At 39.5% G+C, this 19,886-nt stretch overlaps 1 protein-coding gene across 2 annotated transcripts in view; it reads left to right on the forward strand.

Moving 5' to 3' along the window:
* The window catches only part of LOC126299596 (SCY1-like protein 2), a gene marked incomplete at its 5' end in the record, with an annotated part of 158,499 nt that overhangs the window by 64,145 nt on the left and 74,468 nt on the right, over positions 1 to 19,886 (forward strand). For both annotated transcript variants that reach the window (XM_049991616.1, XM_049991617.1), the window contains 1 exon segment: positions 15,968 to 16,127. In XM_049991616.1, the coding sequence (XP_049847573.1) occupies positions 15,968 to 16,127 (160 nt within the window).

Here is a 19,886-nt window from a genome sequence, read left to right on the forward strand (position 1 = left end):
TGTTGGTAAATGATTGCATGTACATATTTAAAAGATGTCACACATTTAAAAGTTGTCACACTTCGTGAATGAAGACAGACAAAGCCTTAGTTCTTTGAAATTGTTAAAAAAAAGTGCTGATTGGGAACTTTTTGATTGGAATGTTTGCTTTTAAGAAACTTCAGCGCCTATTTTTTTCCAAAATGGCATCTGTTTTATTTATTTGCCTGTATTTAAACTTTCAAAAATGATTCTTCTGTTGAAAAGCAACAGCATTTTTCCATCAGTGAAATGAATTTGTGTCCAATTTAAGGTGTTTCTGGACATTATTTGTCTTTTTTCACACAATTCGATGATTACAAAATCTGCACACTATTAATTTCGACCTTTTTGGGGATTCATAGCAGTGTTGCCCATGCTTGGCAATGCTACAGATAGAACTGACAAGGCTCTTAGCGTAGAAGTAGGACCAAACATACAGTAACTATTTTAACAGGGGAAGAATTTTGGTGCAATCTAAAAAGTTAAATTTTGTTTTCAAATCGCTATAGCATAGTGTGTGGACACTATAAGCCATAGTGGCAGATGGCTGTGAGCATAAACAAATTAGAATTTTCGCCACCAGAGGGCAGAAGAGCATTGCAGAGAGATGAGCCCTGCCTCCCTTTCGTAGGGCAGCAGCCTATAGCAGAACTGACATTGTCACAGTGATCACAGAACTCTTCTGGTGTTGTAAGGGCTATATTCGATGGAGCAGGATTAGTTGCTTCACTTATTTCAAACTAAGAAAAGAAAACAATGGGAAACACACAACACAAAGCATTTGAGGATGGCTGCTGCGCAATTACCTGTTGAGGCAGGGTATTGTTAATGAAGAGTTCAGGCCCGACCTGTCACGGCATTTGATGCTACCGCACTTCAAAACATCCGCCACCGAACTTATCATGTTAAAAATGTCCGCATTACACCATCTTTTGAGCTTTAGCTAACAAAGTGTACGTGTTTCTTTGTTATAAAATGCTAGGTCCCACTGCTCAGTACTATGTTGCATCATGTGGTGTGTATCTTAAATAGACCAATCAGCTGCCTACAGTTGAAATGGTACCAGACCATTGAGCGCATTGATACGTCGTTGTGTGCATACTTTTTATTTTTCACACAAGTTCTTAGATGTACAATACCTTAACTGAAAATTGATAACATTTTCAGTATTTATACCCAGAAAATAAAACTGTCTCAAAATATATCTGAAAAAGTACACTGCTCAACAAAAGTTTGGAATAACATTGTGAAATGTAGTCAATGATATTAGAGGTCTCATTGACCCAGGCACTTCATGCATTATCCAGTTAGACCCCATATACTGGACGGTGTTTACTACTGGCATCTTTGTGGCTGTTTCCCAGTCATGTAAACATATTGCTGCTGCAGCGGCACATCGTGAGTGGTCCAGTATGAACAACAGCTTTATTCAGTTTGTGTTCAGCACTGCAGTAATATGCCACATAGACATAAAACATTTTGTGTAGAAATATACAACACTTTGCAGTCAGGATATTGGCTTTACTTTCAGCAGGCCGTACACAGCAAGATGTCGCCAATCAGTCACATGTCATTCAAAGAGGTGTGCCTAAGGTATTGAGAAAATACAGAGAAATGGGAAATGTGAAAAATGGACCTCATAGTGGTCGTCCTTGTATGAAAACACCAATGCAGCATCATTTCCTCCAACTGTCGGCTCATAGGTGCCCATCCTCAACTACCAGAAATACTGTAAATGACTTCTCCCGGGCAACAGGAATTTGTATCTCAGATCAAGCATTGCATAGAAGATTGCATCCTGGTATTTTTCATTCCAGAAGACCAGTGAGAAGTTTAGCTTTGAACCAATAGAACCAATGCAATCAAAGGACCCAGCCTCTTGCACGTCAACATTGGACCATTGCAGAATGGAATAATGTCATGTTTGCTGATCAGGCCATGACTGGTTTGCGACTAGACACTAAACATGCCAGGATGTGGAGAAGTGCTAGACAACACCAGGAAAGTCGATACATTCAGGAAGTCCATCTGTTTGCAAGTGGAAGTGTTATGTTCTGGAGGAAGATTCCTCCCAAAGCCAAAGTCATGCCAAGAAAGTAAGAAAAAATATTATACCTACTTTGTGTCCTTGGTGCTTCAAATCTGAGTTGGAGGTACAGAGCTGTAGGGCATTCATTCCTACAATATACCACCTCGTAGATGTTAAGTTTTTAATCCTTAAAACATTGGTAGATAGTCGTAATATTCTTGGAAAAGACAATGAATGGATTACCAAGGATATTGTTCTATTTTGATCGTTTCTTTCTAGAAATTAATTTTAACCCTCAAATGGGCACACCTGTGTATAAAGTGCATCAGTCACAGGTAACATTGTTTTTGTACCATTCCCTTGTTTCACAGTTGCGAGTCAATACCTATTCCTTCAGCTAACACAGCAATAAGTTATGTTGTCATATGTACAAGTGAGCAGCAATAATATAAAATAAACAGCAAGGTAGGTGAGAAAAAATTTATGATCCATGAAAGAAAATAACCCAGATTTCAAGCTAGCACCACAGTTTCACAATGAAGAATTTTTCAACACGATAATTGGTAATCACGTAAGTAGTTGACAGGGATGTAATGCAACTGTACTGTTTAATGTTCCGAGAGGGTCATTACTGTGGAATAATGCTTGTGTGCAGTGACAGTGTGATACAGTGGAAGATTTATTTTATTATTGTTTAATTAAACAGCTCATGCGCCAAAGAGCTAAAGAAAACAGGTACACCTGCCTAATATCGTGTAGGGCCCCCGTGAGTACGCAGAAGTGTCACAACACAACACGGCATGGAATCAACTAATATCTGAAGTAATGCCGGAGGGAATTGACACCACGAATGCTGCATGGCTGTCCAAAAATTCGTAAGAGTACGAGGGGTGGAGATCTCTTCTGAACAGCGCATTGCAAGGCATCAAAGATATGCTCAATAATGTTCACGTTTGGGGAGCTGGGTGGCCAGTGGAAATGTTTAAACTAAGAAGAGTGTTCCTGGGGCACACTGTTGCAATTCTGGACATGTGGGGTGTCTCGTTGTCTTGCTGGAATTGCCCAAGTCCATGGGAATGCATAATAGAGATGAATGGATGCAGGTGTTCACATGGGATGCTTAAGTACGTGTCACCTGTCAGAGTTGTATCTAGACATATCAGGGGTCCCCATATCACTTCAACTGCACATGCCTCACACCATTACAGAGCCTCCACCACCTTGAACAGTCCCCCTGCTGACATTTAGGATCCATGGATTTTGTCTCCATACCCATACGCATCCATCTGCTCGATACAATTTGAAATGAGTCTTGGCCGACCAGACAACATGTTTCCAGTCATAAACGGTCCCTTGTCAGTGTTGTTGGGTCCAGGTGAGGCAGAAACCTTTGTGTCATGTGGTCAACAAGGGTAAACAAGTGGGCCTTCGGCTCTGAAAACCCATATCAATGATACCTCTGAGATGCTGTGTCCCATCACTCGTGTGCCAATTATAACACCACATTCAAACTCACTCAAGTCTTGATGACCTGCCATTGTAGCAGCAGTAACAAGTCTAACTACTACACCAGACACTTGTCGTCTTATATAGGTGTTGCCGACCGTATCATTGTATTCTGCCTGTTTACAGATTTTTGTATCACAGTACGCGTACCTATATAAGTTTCTTTGGTGTTTCAGTGAATAAGGTTACTTTATTTTATTGTTGTTTAATTGAACTGTACTTTTGTTTATACATGTAACATAGTCAGCTATTCTTTGCATATGTACAAAGTGCACTGCATGCCCACTCGTGTTGTGAAAAACGGTGTCCCGCATGAGGGTTGAATGAGTGATTTTTTTATTTTATTTTTTTAACCATTTTGAGAAAATGTGTGATCACCCCCGCAGCAAAATGACACGCACATCATTGTGTGACGATGATGATGGTGTATATGGTTTCCATAGGAAACAGATGTCATTCTTTGTGAAAGCTGCTCTCAGTGCTGAAAAGTCTATAGAGTAGGACTGCTTGCAATCTCTCCAAGGAATTCCAATAAAGCCTTATTATGGGATTATAGTTGAGTGGTTGAACTGACCAATACATGCACTAAATTCTTTGGAATTGAAGATATGCATACATGAGACAAGACCTATTGTAACATATTGTACAACTATAATGACATACATAAGCATAAAAGACACCACATACACACACGAGCAGGCATTGTCCTTTGAGGAGAGATGTGGAAGTTATTTTATCAACTTAGAAATGCCATTCCACACACCAATACTGTCTTGTGTGAAATTATTCCTTTTTCACTTGTTTGCTGTGTAACTGGCTCCACCTTCTCGCAAAATAAAAACAAAGCTGTTGGGTCAGTGCTGAAATGGGAGTCACCTGTGAAGGGAACAGTTCTCCATTGGTTTGCAGCTCAAGGAACATGTTACCATGCCCAATGCCTATGCTTACTGCTCCAAAGAGCAGTTAGCAGTATGGTCGGAGTTTGTTGGCTCTCATATTAGCTCCTTCCTGAAATCACCTATAAACAAGTATTTTCAGGTTAATTTTGTTGCACTGGAAGAAAAATATAGACTCGTCAACATATTATTCCTCATTAAATTGCAAAGTAATCCTTTGTTGTTCTTGGCTGCACCTTGTGGCTGTCAAACCTGAGATTAGATATGATAGATGGATGAAAATTAAAACTGTGATTATGTAGGCTTTCCTGGCATAATAAATCTTGAAAGTCTCTTCGTGTTTGCTGCCGGATTTTAGGATCCCCTTGACTCGATATTTCGGTGATCCAACTGGTCACCATCTTCAGGAAAATGCTGCTTCTGCTAATGAGTCCTGCTGAGAACTGACACCAGGTTGCAAATCGATGTCCTGTATAGGCCACCGTTCAGTACCTGGCGCATGCGCCACCCATCACGGTTTCTGCCTTCCAAGACATGGAGGTGGCGCCGCGCTTAGTGAAACACTGCTGACAACGATATATCACAATCAAGGCCGCACCGAAGAACGTTCAGTTTTGATGCGAGATAATACAGGATTCCACATCTTGCTAAGAGAAAACCCATTGTCTCTGTTAACCCGGTGTGTACAAAATTCCGTGTCAATGTGGGAAAGCTTATATTGGCTGCTTGATTCGCACAGTGCATGACAGGTGTGTGGAAAATCGCCATCATACGAGGCTACAACAGCCGAAAAAATCGGCGGTAGCAGAACACTGCCTAAATGAGGGACTCAATATGAAATTTGCGGAAACTGTGATGGTTGCCAACATTTCCAGTTTTTGGAACAGTGTCTATAAAGAGGTGATTGAAATTAGGTTGGCTGATAATTTAATTAACAGAGATATCATAGAAAATTCCTGCTTCAGCCCCTATAGTTTCATGACATTCAGATAGGTGGCAGCTCTATATGTAGACATCAAAATGGTGTCTGTAAAGGAAGTGTGTTCCAAGCTGAGAGCTGTCATTGAGTTTCTTTTGACAGAAAACCAGAACATCTGATACTTGTAGGCACTTGAAGAATGTGTATGGTGACCTGGCAGTGAACAAAAGCACAGTGAGTCGTTGGGTGAGGCATGTCAATATCACAACAAGGTCCTGCAAACTTGTTTATCTCCGTGTCACCTGGCCACGCAGGCAGCTGTGACTCCTGCAATGTTGGACTTCAGCGTGTTCATTGTCACAAAAAATGGACTCGCTTCTCATTCTCCGTGGCATTGCAAGACCTCATCAAAGTCTGTACACTCGAGAGAAGCTCACAAAATTTCATTTGATTGTTCTTCCGCATCTACTGCTTTCAGAAGAAAAAAGTGTTCTATTACTTGTTGAATGCCCTCGTACAACTCCTCCATAGGTCCAGTGATAAGTACATGCCATATTCAGAGAGAGCTTTGTTACTCCATGTATGGAGTGAAAAGTTGTTCTTTTAGGGCAGAGAGAGAAAATGGGATTAGTTACCTGCAAAAGCATCCATCATATGGTTCCAGAATATCTCGCTAATTGATGGTAATAATATCCAAAGAGCAGTAGGAACAGAAAGCTGGCTATAACCAGAAGTGAGGAGCTGCAAAATATTAAATTTCAATTGGTATATACACGGCCTGACTAAAAATAAGTGAAGCATCCAGAGCGGGAGTAGGAAATGAAATGAAACTTCAGAGGTTGAGGGAGTATGTGATCTTATTTCAGTACTTGCAATTTTGACTCAAATTTACAAAGGACTTGGCAATATGAAACTACTTACTAATATGGCATTGCAACCACTCCGTCCTAAATGCATGCACTGACTCAGTTCAGAAGATTATCATAAAGCCATTGTATCCTCTCCAGAAGAAAGTCCGCTCACAACTGTTGTAGCTGGTGCTCGATATCCTGGATACTGGTGCTGTGGCCCCACACACTTTATTGGAGACTGATCTTGGGATTTTCCTGGCCGTGGGATTATCTCAAGATCACGCAGGCAGTTAGTAGACACACACACTGTGTGTGGACGAGCATTGTCCCAATGAAAAATGGTACCACAGCACTGTACCTGTAGAGGCAACACATACGGACACACAGTGTCCATGATGTACTGTTCTTGCCATCACAGTTCCCCAGTCACTACCTGCCTTGATCTGAAGTTATAGTTGATGGCTCCCCACACTGTGACACAAGGAGTAACAACACTGCACCCCTTCCTAACCATTGGAAAAATGGGACCTCTCCCCAAGTCGGCACCATGCTCACAAACAATGGTTATCTGGGGTAGTGCAGAACCATGATTCATCACTGAAAGCAATCTGACACCATTATTGGCAGTCCATGCCTCATGGTCACAGCACCACTGGAAAAGCAGTGGTTTGTGTTGTACTGTTAACTGCAGCTTAAGCTGCATGGAACAGTAATTGCCTAGTCTTGCTGCTGCTAGCCTCTGACCAATGGTGTGGGATGGCACATAATGTTGGAGGGAGTCCATTACTCGTTGTCTGGTGTAAGGTGCAGCTGTGTGTGTCTATGACGTGCTCAGTGCACAGTACAGTCATCCACCCTTGTGGGAGTCTGATGTGATCGACTGCGATCTTGATGACGGGTGTGCATGCCCTCCCATTCCCACTCTCACCATCACCGCTGTCGTGTTGCCTGAAATTGATTCATTATTTTTGAAGTAAGTTATTAATTTGGGCAGCTGGTCACATTTTCACAGCACTTGCCACACTGAGATAGTGACACACTGCAGCGAAAGATAGCGACCCCCTCTTTTCTTCTTCTTCCTTCCTTCCCACATTTTTATTTTATTTTATTTTTTTTTTTTTTTTTTTTTTTTTGAAAAAAAGAAGAAAGGCTCGATATACATTTCCTTTGAAACTTTCTGGCAGATTAAAACTGTGTGCTGGACCGAGACTTGAACTCGAGACGTTTGCCTTTCGCAGGCAAGTGCTCTACCAGCTGAGCTACCCAAGCACGACTCGAGCCCCGTCCTCACAGCTCTGTCCTTTCTTTCAGGAGTGCTAGTTCTGCAAGGTTTGCAGGAGAGCTTCTGTAAAGTTTGGAAGGTAGGAGACGAGGTACTGGCAGAAGTAGAGCTGTGAGGACAGGCCGTGAGTTGTGCTTGAGTAGCTCAGTTGGTAGAGCACTTGCCCGCGAAAGGCAAAGGTCCCGAGTTTGAGTCTCAGTCTGGCACACAGTTTTAATCTGCCTGGAAGTTTCATATCAGCATATGTTGTAACGATCAGCTGAATCGTCATGATATGGTGTATTTATTGCCATAAATAACTCAATGATATTAACACTGCTGGCCATTAAAATTGTAACAGTATGAAGATAGCATGCAGCAAATGTTAAACTGACAAATGCTTACCATTTCTGAACAACCACACAAAATAGGAGAAACGTCATCCAGGAAGCATGTCTAGAAAGTAAGTACAATTTTGTTTTACTACCACTGCAGCACTAGTGTCACAGTTCTGCACATTTGCGTTTGTCTCTCTGGTTCATTGTCCTTTCACTGATTCTGTTACAGCCAGATTGTGTCTTGTTTACATTTGCTACTCATCATTCAAAACGTTTTAAATACTCTCTGAGCCCACTGACTTTAAAGTGTGTCCTGTAATATGGTTTTTGAACACGAATATTGTTAAGCCAGCTGAAATTTGTAATCAGGTTGTAGATGTTTACGGTGAAAATATAATGATGTTTGGAATGGTGAGAAAGTGAGTGAGACAATTCAGTAATGAAGCACAAAGTGGGCAGCCTTCTGTTGTGCTGGTTTGGTTGAGAAAGTGAATGAGAAAAGTGTGAAAACGGACAGTTCACAATAAGTATGCTTTGTGATAAGATTCCACAAATTTCAAAAACTGTTTTGCACGAGATATAACAAATCACTTAATTTTCGCAAATAATGTGTTCCCGTCGGATTCCAGAAATGCTTACAGATGTCCATAAAACAAAGTGACTTGGCAGTGCTTTGACATTTCTTACCTGATACAGTGATGAGAGTGAGATGAATTCTTAAACAGAATTGTAACTAGTGATGAAACTTGAGCTTGTCATGTCACTCCCGAATCAACAGTCAATGGAGTGAAGGCATTCATGATTCACCAAAAATTAAAAATCTAAATTGTCAGTGTAAAAATCACATGCACTGTGTTCTGGGATGAACAGGGCATTCTGTTTGTCGAGTTCCTTCCCAGAGGTGAAACTGTCTCTGTTGTAAGATACTGTGAAACATTGAGAGAGCTTCAGCATGCAATTCAAAACAATAGGTGTGGAATGCTCAGTCAAGGAATTGATGTTTTGTAACAACACATGCCCTCATTCTGCTGGTGTCACTCAAAACCTTATTCAACAATTCAGGTGGTAGCAGTTCAATCACCTGAAAATATTAATGTTTCATGACAAGATTTGTTTAGTAAGTGTGAGTGTGTTGTGGAAAAGTTAATCTAACTCCAGCAGCAGATGCTTCAAGAGAGATGCTGGATGCCATTGAGGTGTACTGTTACTATTTTGAGGATTCGTATTCCAAGAAAAGTCGAGTAACATGTTACTTCTTGCCTGATGTAACTTTCAAAACGATTTTTCTGCATATTATTTGTGAATGGAATAGAAAAGTGGGGACCTGATAGTGGTACATAAATTACCAATTGCTGTACAGTGTGAGATGGCAAACAGACTTTTGATGTAGATTTAGGTAGCCTCTGACAATGTCTTCCACAACAGGAGTAAAAATGTTAGACTAGTATCCCTTAAAGAATGGCATAAATCCCAAAAAGCTGGAGTTGCCAAACATCAAAAACTGTCTGTGTAAACTTGCAATGTATAAACATACTGACTTAGTGTTCTGTGATACCACTGATAACACTGGAAGATTGTGTATTTGAAATCTATTAAATGCATGCAAGTTATTGCAGTTGGTAGACACTACAATGTAGTTCCGTGAGTAATTTGTATCAGTGAGTTTCAACTTTGGGGAATACGGAGGCACTTAAATATTCCTTACAGATTCTGTATCTTCAAAAGTGATCCATACAGGCATACTCTTTGAAAAAATTTTCTGTACCGTAGCTGTTTTGGTGCTGATAGATTATCATTGTTAGAGAACTGCATAGTTAAAAGAGTCATTACAAGATATTCTCTCAAACCAGAGTGACTTTCATATGTACTAATGCGGAAAAATAATTCTCTCCATCTTGTACTAGTGTAATGTCCAACAATTCCTTGACTTTAATCATAATAAGTAATGTACGTAAACATTTTGCTTTGTCACTTTGAGTGTACAAAAATTTGAATATGATGACTTCTCTGTAGTCATCTCAAGAATATACTGTGCATGTTATCGTGTTCCTGACTATGTTACCACAGCTGTGCAGTTGCAACAATTTGGAGAAATGTACAATCCTTCCTGCTTATTTAGATATATTTTCTAACCATTAAAACTGCTTGACGATGATACTATTATTTGTAAATGCATCTTGTATTTTTCACAAGGAAGCAATATGTAGTTACTGATAGCACCAAAGCATTTCAAAAATTACAACATTCCTTCTTTATCTGATAGCCAGTTGTTGAAGTGAGGAATGAAAATTCGATGCTGTTGCATTGAAATACTGTCTACATGCTACTCAAGTCTCCCTGCGACCCCACCCCAGCCACCCCCCTACAAAGCAAGGGCCTCACTGAGGTGGGATGGCTTTGTGTGCCCCTATGATAATGATAGCCATCTACTGTAGGTGCAACAACATTGGTGGAGTAGCTACTGGCAGACAAGACTAATACATAGTTCCTGAAATGGGTAGCAGCCTTTTCTGTAGTTGCAGGGGCAACATCTAGATGACTGGCAGGTCTGGCCTTGTAACATCAGCTACCACGGCCTTGCTGTGTTCACACTTAACAGCAGCTGAAAGCAAGGGGAAACTGCAGTAATCATTCTTCCCAGGACTTGCAGTTGTACTTTATTGTTTAACGATGATGGTATTCTCTTGGCTAAAAAATAACCTGGAGGTAAAATAGTTTGTCATTCAGATCTTCAGATAGAACAATTCTGAAGAATGTCATTGGGAAAAACGAATAAGGCATTCTGCAAGTTAGGGCAAGAATTTTGGATATCTTAATGGACATTTATTGCAGAGAATTTATAAAGAGAAATGGATAGGTTTAGATTAGAAAGTGTGTCAATTAGTGAAGTCAAGAAGAACAGGTTTTTTTAGTCAGATGAGTACAGGGTTATGACCAACAAATAAAACGTGGATAATACACTAGTAGATGTAAGAAACAATAAGGAAATAGGACTGAAAGTGAGCTATTGTTGTGAAGAACACAGTGAACACATTATTATAATCAAGAGAGGGTTGTATTCAACACTCACCGCAGTAGTACAAATTTATATGTCAACTAATTTAGAACATGATAAAGAGATTAAAAGATAAAATAAATTTTCAGGTAGTAAAGGGAGACGAAAATTTATGATGGGGACTGGAATTTGACAGTAGGAAAAAAATGATAAAGAAAGGTAGCGGGAGAACATGGACTAGGGGAGAAGAATGAAAGGAGAAGCCACCTGGTAGGATTTGGCACATAACACAATTTAATCATTGTTAATACTAAAGAATGAAGGTTGTATATGTGTAAAAGACCTAGAGACACCAGGAGGTTCGCTATAGATTACATTTTGGTGGGACAGAGGTTTTGAAACTAGATTTGAAAATGCAAAACATTTCTAGTGCCAGAGGTGGATGCAGACCACAATTTATTAGTTATGAACTGCAGATTACAGCTCAAGACACTGCAGAAAGTTATGAAATTAAGGAGAGGGAACATGAATAAATTTAAAGAACCAGAGGTTGTTGATAGTTTTAAAAAACACCTAGACAGTAAATGACTGAAATGGAAAAAGAATGCAGTACAAGACCAATGAGTAGCTTTGAGAGATGAAATAGTCAAACCAGCATAGAACCAAAGAGGCAGCATAGAACCAAAGACAAGTCTCATTAGAAATCCTCAGATAATCTGTGTATTGAAATTAATTGACAAAGGCAGAAAGAATAAGGGACTATCAGAAAGTTCCCATTTGAGGGCCTGCTGGAGTGTACATGTAAAGTAGTGCAACTCCAGTGTAGGCAAGGTATTAGTGTGGCATTCCTGTCTTTCTGACATGAATGTGGTAAATGCAGAAATGTGAACTATGGCAACGTTATTACCAAATGTGTCCAAAGAGGACCAACATTTTGTTATTCTTTTCTTAGCTGCCAAAGGACAAAGACAGGTAGACATCCATCAGAGAATGTGTATGGAGCAGCATGTCTATCAAAAACTACCATTGTGGACATGGGGTGCTGCTGTTTCATGACAGTGCAAGTCCCCATATCGCAAATGTCGTAACGCAGAAGTGAGAGATATTCGGGCACCCATCCTATATTCTTCTCCTCTCGCTATGCAGTTATTATGCCTTTGATCTCTTAAAAAAGGTCTTGAAGGATTGACAATTACTGTCAGATATGGATGTGCAGCCTGTTACGGACTTCTTCACAGTGCAGGACATAAGTTTTATCAAATGAGTATCTTCAATGCAGTGCTTCGGTGGCATGATTGCCTCAGTTCTCACGGTGATTTTGTGTGACTGGCATACCAATTCTGCATTGTACAGCCTTTGAATTGAAACTTTCCGATCGCCCCTCACATAAAAATTCAGCAACTGAAGCAAGCTTAAGGGAATAAAGATGTCTAAAAATGAGATTGATAGGATGTGCAGCATGGTAAAGCAAGAGTCACTAGATGAGAAATGCAAGTATCTAGAGGATGTTGCCCACAGGAAAATTGGAGACACGTTTAGCAAAAACAGAAGCAGCTGTGTGCATATAGAGATCTCAGATGACAAGATTGTACTGAAAAAAGAAGGAAGGCAGAAACACAAAGGAAAAATTAGAGGCTGTATACAAGAAAACAAACCTGAATACAGTATTGAAGGTAGAGAAGAGGAAGTAGATGACAGTATAAGGGCGCAGACAGTCAATTCTCTGTAAGAATCAAACCTGCAGCACTGAAGTTGTTCTTACTAGAACCACTTGAGGCAGAAATATACAGTATTAGCTACATGTACCGGAGCTGTCTGTCTTTTCATGTTCTTTCCATTACCCAAGAATACTGATTTCCACATCTGCACATTTTTCAGTAGCATCAATTGAGAGCTTTCAGTGATACTTTGCGGTGTTTGTCTATGTAGTTCAGACTTCTCGCATACCTCGGGAACTTCAACGAATGTGACAGTGTCATTGGGTATCATATGCTTTCATGTGAACCACGAGTAATCAGAAAGATTGGAGGTCGCAATTTGTAGCAACATCTGCTCATAATCATCTTCCATGAGCATAGAATAATTGGCGCATATAGTTCTTCACACACCTGAAATATTCACACAGAACACCAACCTCTTTGAAGACATAATTTCTGTGTACAGTTTTTAGTATCAAAAGATCATGATATGGACACACAAATGTTGCGATCTCATGGTAAAAGTGCACTTGCCTTCTGTCCTTGTAACTTCTGCATTTTAATTTCAGGATTGTTGTACCATCACCATCTATTTCATTAGGACTCAAGTACTCACCCAGAAATTTACACTGCCAGAGAAGTACCAAATGGAAATAGAGAACTGGATAGTTCTGTTGTTCTTGTTCATTACTACTAGCTTCTTTGAATGGTTCAAGGAACATGACAAGATCACTTAGGATCTGCTCGTCTATATTGTGAAGTCTTTTTGGCTGTTTTTGTGGGAGCAACTCCATAACCGTGATCAGAGTATCATATACTGAAACCAACATGTCTAACGAAGTGTTCCATTGTAATTCATCCTATTATTTGAATGGTTTTGAGAGTCTCTGTGAAAGACGAATGTAGTTACAATGTTCCACTAGCACTTTACATGAATTTATTCTCTCTCCTACATGTGTTAGTTCTGGCTGCAATGCTAAAAGCTCTGATTTAAAGGTATATTTGAGCAAGGTACTAAGACAATGACAAGGGCAAGGAAGTCTAGTGAAGTCTTTTGTGAGTGCCACTGTATCGGATCCTTGATGTGTTACAAAAGGTGCTGACTTCATTAAATACTCAAATTTTCAAGGACTCAAAACAGTGAACAAACTCTGATAAAATATTAACTGCTGTGTTTTCCTCATCAGGAAATAGGCTGGTAAGTAGTATTGTGTTCTCTGTCACATTGCATTAACAGTAAATGCACTCCTTGTAGTGTAAGTTGTTAAGTGTATCCTCCATTCACATACCACTTTGGAAAGAGGTTCTTTATCAGTAGTAGCACCAATAACTCATGGAAGTAGCACCTTTTTAATTGTGTGTGTACTATGGAAGTTACTTAATTTTTTTAACTATAGTCAAATGAGATACAGTCTCCTCATCAACCTTCTACAGTTACACATGCTTGGGCTACCTTTTGAAACTGAAGCCATGAACTGTACGGAACAATTTTAATATCTGTGCAGTACACAAGTGCTACCAAATCATAAATACCTTGCTTTGTAGTTGCAGGGAAACAACATTGACATTGTTCTGTGTGATTTTCATGTGATGGAGCACAAATGTTTTCTCATAATGGAAGTAGAATAAACAAGAATACAGCCATTTGGTTTGCACTATACAAACTTTGCACGGTTTCCAAGTGCTGATGTTTCTCTTCTACAGCTCATTTTCAGTTATGTAAACTCCATCACTTAATTTTTGTGTCACATCCTCTACAGTCTCACGAAACATAACTTCATTAGAGGCTGTCAAATCCCAAGCGTCAGTCATTTTTGTCCTGTCATTGTTACACAACACAGCAAATCATGCATTCACAGCTGGTCTTACAGTCCTGCATGCTTCAGTGGGAGGTAACGCGTTGATGAGTAGAAAGTGACTGCAATGCAAACATACTCAGATGTCCACAGCTCGTGGTCTAGTGGCTAGTGTTGCTGCTTCTGGATCATGGGGTCCTGGGTTAGATTACCAGCGGGGTTGGGGATTTTCTCTGCCCGGAGACTGGGTGTTTGTGTCCCCCCCCCCCCTCATCCTCATCCTCATCCTCATCCTCATCCTCATCCTCATCCTCATCCTCATCCTCATCCTCATCATCATCCTCATCATCATCATCATCATCATCATCATCATCCTCATCCTCATCATCATCATCATCATCATCCTCATCCTCATCATCATCCTCATCCTCATCATCATCATCATCATCATCCTCATCCTCATCCTCATCCTCATCCTCATCATCATCATCATCATCATCATCATTTGTGACTGTGGCTCAGTTGGACTGTGTAAAAACTGGACTGTGTTGGGACTAAGTACGGGTTCTGATAGCCGCGCAGTTGAGTGCCCCACAAAAAACCATCATCAGACATCATCACTGTACTCAGACTCATCATACTTATGAAACTATAGTGGGAAAGGGAAAGAGAGAAGCCAGCCTAGACTGCAGCAGCAGCACCACCACCACCACCACCACCACCACCTCAATTTCCAATGTATGCAACCTTCAACACTGGGCATACCCATTCCATTTCTGATCTCTACTACTCAGTAATGAATGACCTTCTTGTCAGCAGAATGTTTAATATTCATTCATTTCACTTTCCGTTATGTTGGGCTTCCAAATATTCATACATAAATTTCTCCACTCTACTTTGAATGATTTCTATTGAATATGTCTTCTGTATCTGAAACGTTATTGTGATCACAAGACTTTTATGGACATTGTTCTTCTGTTTGAGCCACTTCAGGTCCTCTCTTATAGTTACTTAAAGCTACTATTTGCCACTGGCTTCTTTCCTTTCCTGTAAAATGACCCAGAGACTACCCATCTCAGAACACATTTGTAAGCTATCACTCGTAGTGGGCTTAACATATTCTCTCCCAAGAATAATGGAATACATCTCACTTGCAACACTGTACCTGTAGTGAAGCCATTGTCTTTCCAGTTAATGTGTCCTCCAGGATACTAATCGTGCAGTGTTGTGGGGGAACCTGTGTGAAGAAATTTTATGAGGCATAGGTGCCTACCAGATGGACAAGTATTGCCAGCAACAGGTAGGTGTACAGGTTTGATACACTGTGCAGTGCACAGTGTGGAATTGTTGGAAATGGTTTTTAATCATAATTAGCAATGTCATCAATGGTTTCTAATCATAATTAGCAATGTCATCAATGGTTTCTAGCATCTGCACCTGTGCACACTTATTTCGTATAATTAGGATTTAATGACACTCTTTCTTTCTTTCCTTACTTCTACAACAGTTCTCTCTCTCTCTCTCTCTCTCTCTCTCTCTCTCTCTCTCTCTCTCTCTCTCTCTCTCTCTCTCTCTCTCTCTCTTCCCCACACCCCCTCCCCCCCATGTGATGGTAAACAGACGGACATGGCTATAATTATTAACTTGATATATTTCAGGATACTACCATGCTTGATCAAAGAATTTGTCAATCCTCCCATGGTGCCTTTTGTGTTACCAAATGTGTTACTGATCACGGACCGGTGTTCCAAGGAAGAATATATAACTTTTGTGTTACCTCATTTGAAACCTGTCATGAAAATCCAGGAACCTATCCAGGTAAGCTTGCACATGGTTTTCTTTTAATGTCTGATTAATCCTTTCTGATATTATTTTATAAAGAGATGGTATTCACGGACAGATCTGTGACGGTGTAAATACAAATAAATCTACTGTTGGCTGTCGTTTGAAGGTGACTGAATGTATTACAGTAAAAGAAAGAATTTGTTGTAATTTTTTAGTGGATCTTCATCTGTTTTTAATAGCTGATAGTGACTCAATAAAATTAATTTTAAACAGCAGTTTATTCCATTTTCTTCAAAATTTAACATACTTGTTTCCTGTCTCATTTTGTGAGAACATTTTCATCTTTATGATAATAGGCAGTGCTAAGAGAAGGAATTTTCTTCTTTTTGCTGCACCCCTCAGTTTTCAGATGAAAATACCTGTTGCTAGGGCAAGACTGTTGAGTCGATAGTGAATAACTGGTTGGTTGTGCTACAGACTTTATGGAGTAATAATCTGCAAAATGTAACTGTTATATAGTGATCTATTGGATCGTGCAGGTAAGATAGAGGTATTATAGAAATTGTCGTCTTGAGTAACTGGATAACTCCTCATGCAATCTGAAGACCTTAACTTTAGAAAGAAACACTTCCACTAAATATATCAGTGTGCTCTGTGTACTTACTTTGCTACTGCCTTTCTATTGGCATGCTGTGCTACTCCTGATGAATGTAGCCAACAATGAGCAAAAGAATGTTAAAAAAGAGTTTCCTGTCAAATCCACATTGACAGAGAGAGTAATATAGTGAATCTGTGATTGTTATCCAGCACAGAATTTTGATGAGGTGTTAACACTGCTCTTATGGTGCAGCTGTCATTTATTATTGCAGTAAAGGAAATTAGTTTGGAATATACTAGCCAGTACTGACAAAGCACGAGGCTGTCTTTGAGAATTTAAGCAACAAAGAAAAACTGGAGGTAGAAGAGATTCAAATTAGAAGTTGTTGGCAATAAATAAAAGGGTTGCAGAAGTGAGAGAAACAAGCACCCACTGATCTGCAATGATTTCTCCTTTATCACTATTTTAATTTGACTGCTGTAGTTGCCAGTCTCTTCCTGTTTTGTGTTAATAATTATATATTTTCATGTCTGTTACTATCAAAGACTTTGACAATCTGTTTAATTCAATTTTCATTTGCCCTGCAATTTTCTTACCAGTTTCACGTAAATTGCTGTTGAATGCTTTAGCACATATACTGCTGATATCCATCTGTGTTTTTGTAGTGGTTCTTTTGTAAAATCTTAAGTGCAACCATGTGATGTACCTCTTTCTGACCACAAGAAGCTGAAGAAGTAGCCCTTACATGGCTTAGACAGCGACATTGCCCGTGACACGTGGCTTTCTCTTATGCCACGAGGAACTATCGGTGTATCACAGGTGTGGGACACCTGTAGATACGACATATTGTGTTGAGCGTGTTTCATATGATGACCTGAAGGCTGATCTGAGTCTCCCACAGGACCTGCCTTCTGGTTTAACTGTTACTGAGCGAGTGTGGCTCATGTTTTAAGATTTTGCGTGGTACCTGGAGCTCGTTCCAAAATATTGGGTGTGACATTTTAAGGTGTCACAGAGTGGATCAGTCACCCATTATTTCTAAGTAGTTATCCAGCAACAGTCACCTGTCCCCATTTAACCCTGTATGTACTGGTATTTATCATTGTTTTTATCTAGTTATTCTGTTATGTTTTGTCTGAATTTTATTGAGGGCTTTACTGATGCGCACCATATCAGGGTTGTCTCTTCAATTCTTGTATATGAATGCTACTTGATTTTCCAATTTATTGTTACTTTTTATTAGATTTTCAAAATGCTCATCTGCATATTATTCACGAAAGTGCACTGATAGCCTTGCTGTCAGCACCCTCATTCACAGATCCTCATTATCCTGATCGTACTTCACAACTCAAACATTAGTCAAGCAGTTGAATACGAACTCCTCTCAGCTGCATGCAGCGCTGTCTCTGCATTCGCGGAAGGCAGAAAATACAGTCGAATGCAGAATGGTGACAGCATCACATTACGGAAATCAACATGTTAGTGTACAAACCAAATTTCAATGGTAGGGAATAATGAAAGCCAACCAAATGTCCAGACAATAGCTTTAAATAAGTCCATCAGAGGGCATGAAGTATATATCAACAGTGTGTGAAAAATTAGCCTGAGGCTGTTTGTGGCAGTCCTTAAATCTGTCACTGTTGTTTAATCACATGACTTGTCGCCAGTAGACATATCACTTCATGCCATGCCTAGTGACCTCAAACAACATACTTGAGATTATATCGATTGACTTAACAATACCTCTGGGATGCATGTGGTATTACTCGATGATCCATGTGGCAAGGGATTTGTAATTGTAAGTTAATGTTCATAAAGTTCTTCATACAGCACGTGAATTTACAGCAGCAGCTAGCTATCAGATGAAAGCAGTGTCACCGATTTTCACTAAGATTCGAAAAGTCTTCCATCATGCCATCCAGACACGGTTACTATTGTAGAGATTGAAACAGTTCTCTGTGAATTTGCCTAGTGAAAGAACTGTTGATGAATAAAACAGAAATAGCTTTCCTTGTTAGTAACATTCAGAGCAGGACCAGATACATTATTAACTCGCGGTAACTTGATTTTACCAAACTTTATAGATAAACAGCTACTGTAAAGTAGTCTTTAAGTTTTAAATATTTCATTAAATATATCAAACTCTTCTCATAAAAAATTAAGAATTTATGTAGATAACTGGTAACAATCCTGAGATATTTATAGAAAAACATTGTTGTTGTTTCAACAATCATCTACATGAAGACAAATTGATAACATATGTTTGTTTAAAAATGCGTATTTCTGATAGAAGACACTTTCATGTATCAAATGTAGAAATGGCAACATGTTAAATACAACCTAATCAGATTTTGACAAACTCTTAAAAAGCTTAGATAAATTACACATGCACTCCTGACCGTTAACAGGCGATTGTCAGAAGTGCATGTGCACAATCTGTGCCAGAGTAATTGGTGTCAGCCATCATATTTGAATTTTTGGCTCAGTGAATACAGGTTTTACCAAATACACAACATGTTGGTAGTACTTCTTGTCTGGGCTTTTGTGTTTTTTGGCTTGCTTTCATTTTATGTGAATTGTTCCTGCAGTGTGTGTTAATTTGTTACGTAAGAGTTCCCTGTGTGTCATCTTGTAACAGTCAGTCTCAGCTGGTCTTTTGTGGCTAATTGGACTTCAAACAAAATTAACTCCACTACTAATTAATCGAGATTCCATTGTTCTTTCCACTAGCTCTTGTACTTAGTTATAGGCCATTTGGAGATCTAAATGGAGAATGGCATAAACACTATTAATTATTTAATTGAGTTGAGTTAAAAAGTTTATTGGTATTATCATTTGTATATGGTCCAATACAGGATGTTTGCACTTACTATTTCAACCACCATAAGGCCACCAACGTTTTGATCGTTCCCACTATGTCTGCCTGAAGTTACCTGCACCTCAGCTGATTGAGGCAGATTTTATGCACATACAGGAGAATCATACAAACATTCCATCATATGACCATTGGACAGACTCCCGTATAGACGACATAGTAATAAGCATACCTGGCATAGAGAAACAATGGAAGGGTTTAAAAACAAATAAATCATCAGGTCCAGATGAGGTCCCAGTTCAGTTTTACAAAGAGTACTCTATGGCATTAGCCACTTACCTAGCTCGCATTTATCACGAGTCTTTCGCCCAGCACAAAG

This window comes from Schistocerca gregaria, chromosome X, assembly GCF_023897955.1.
Source record: "Schistocerca gregaria isolate iqSchGreg1 chromosome X, iqSchGreg1.2, whole genome shotgun sequence".
Taxonomy (NCBI): Eukaryota; Metazoa; Arthropoda; class Insecta; order Orthoptera; family Acrididae; genus Schistocerca; species Schistocerca gregaria.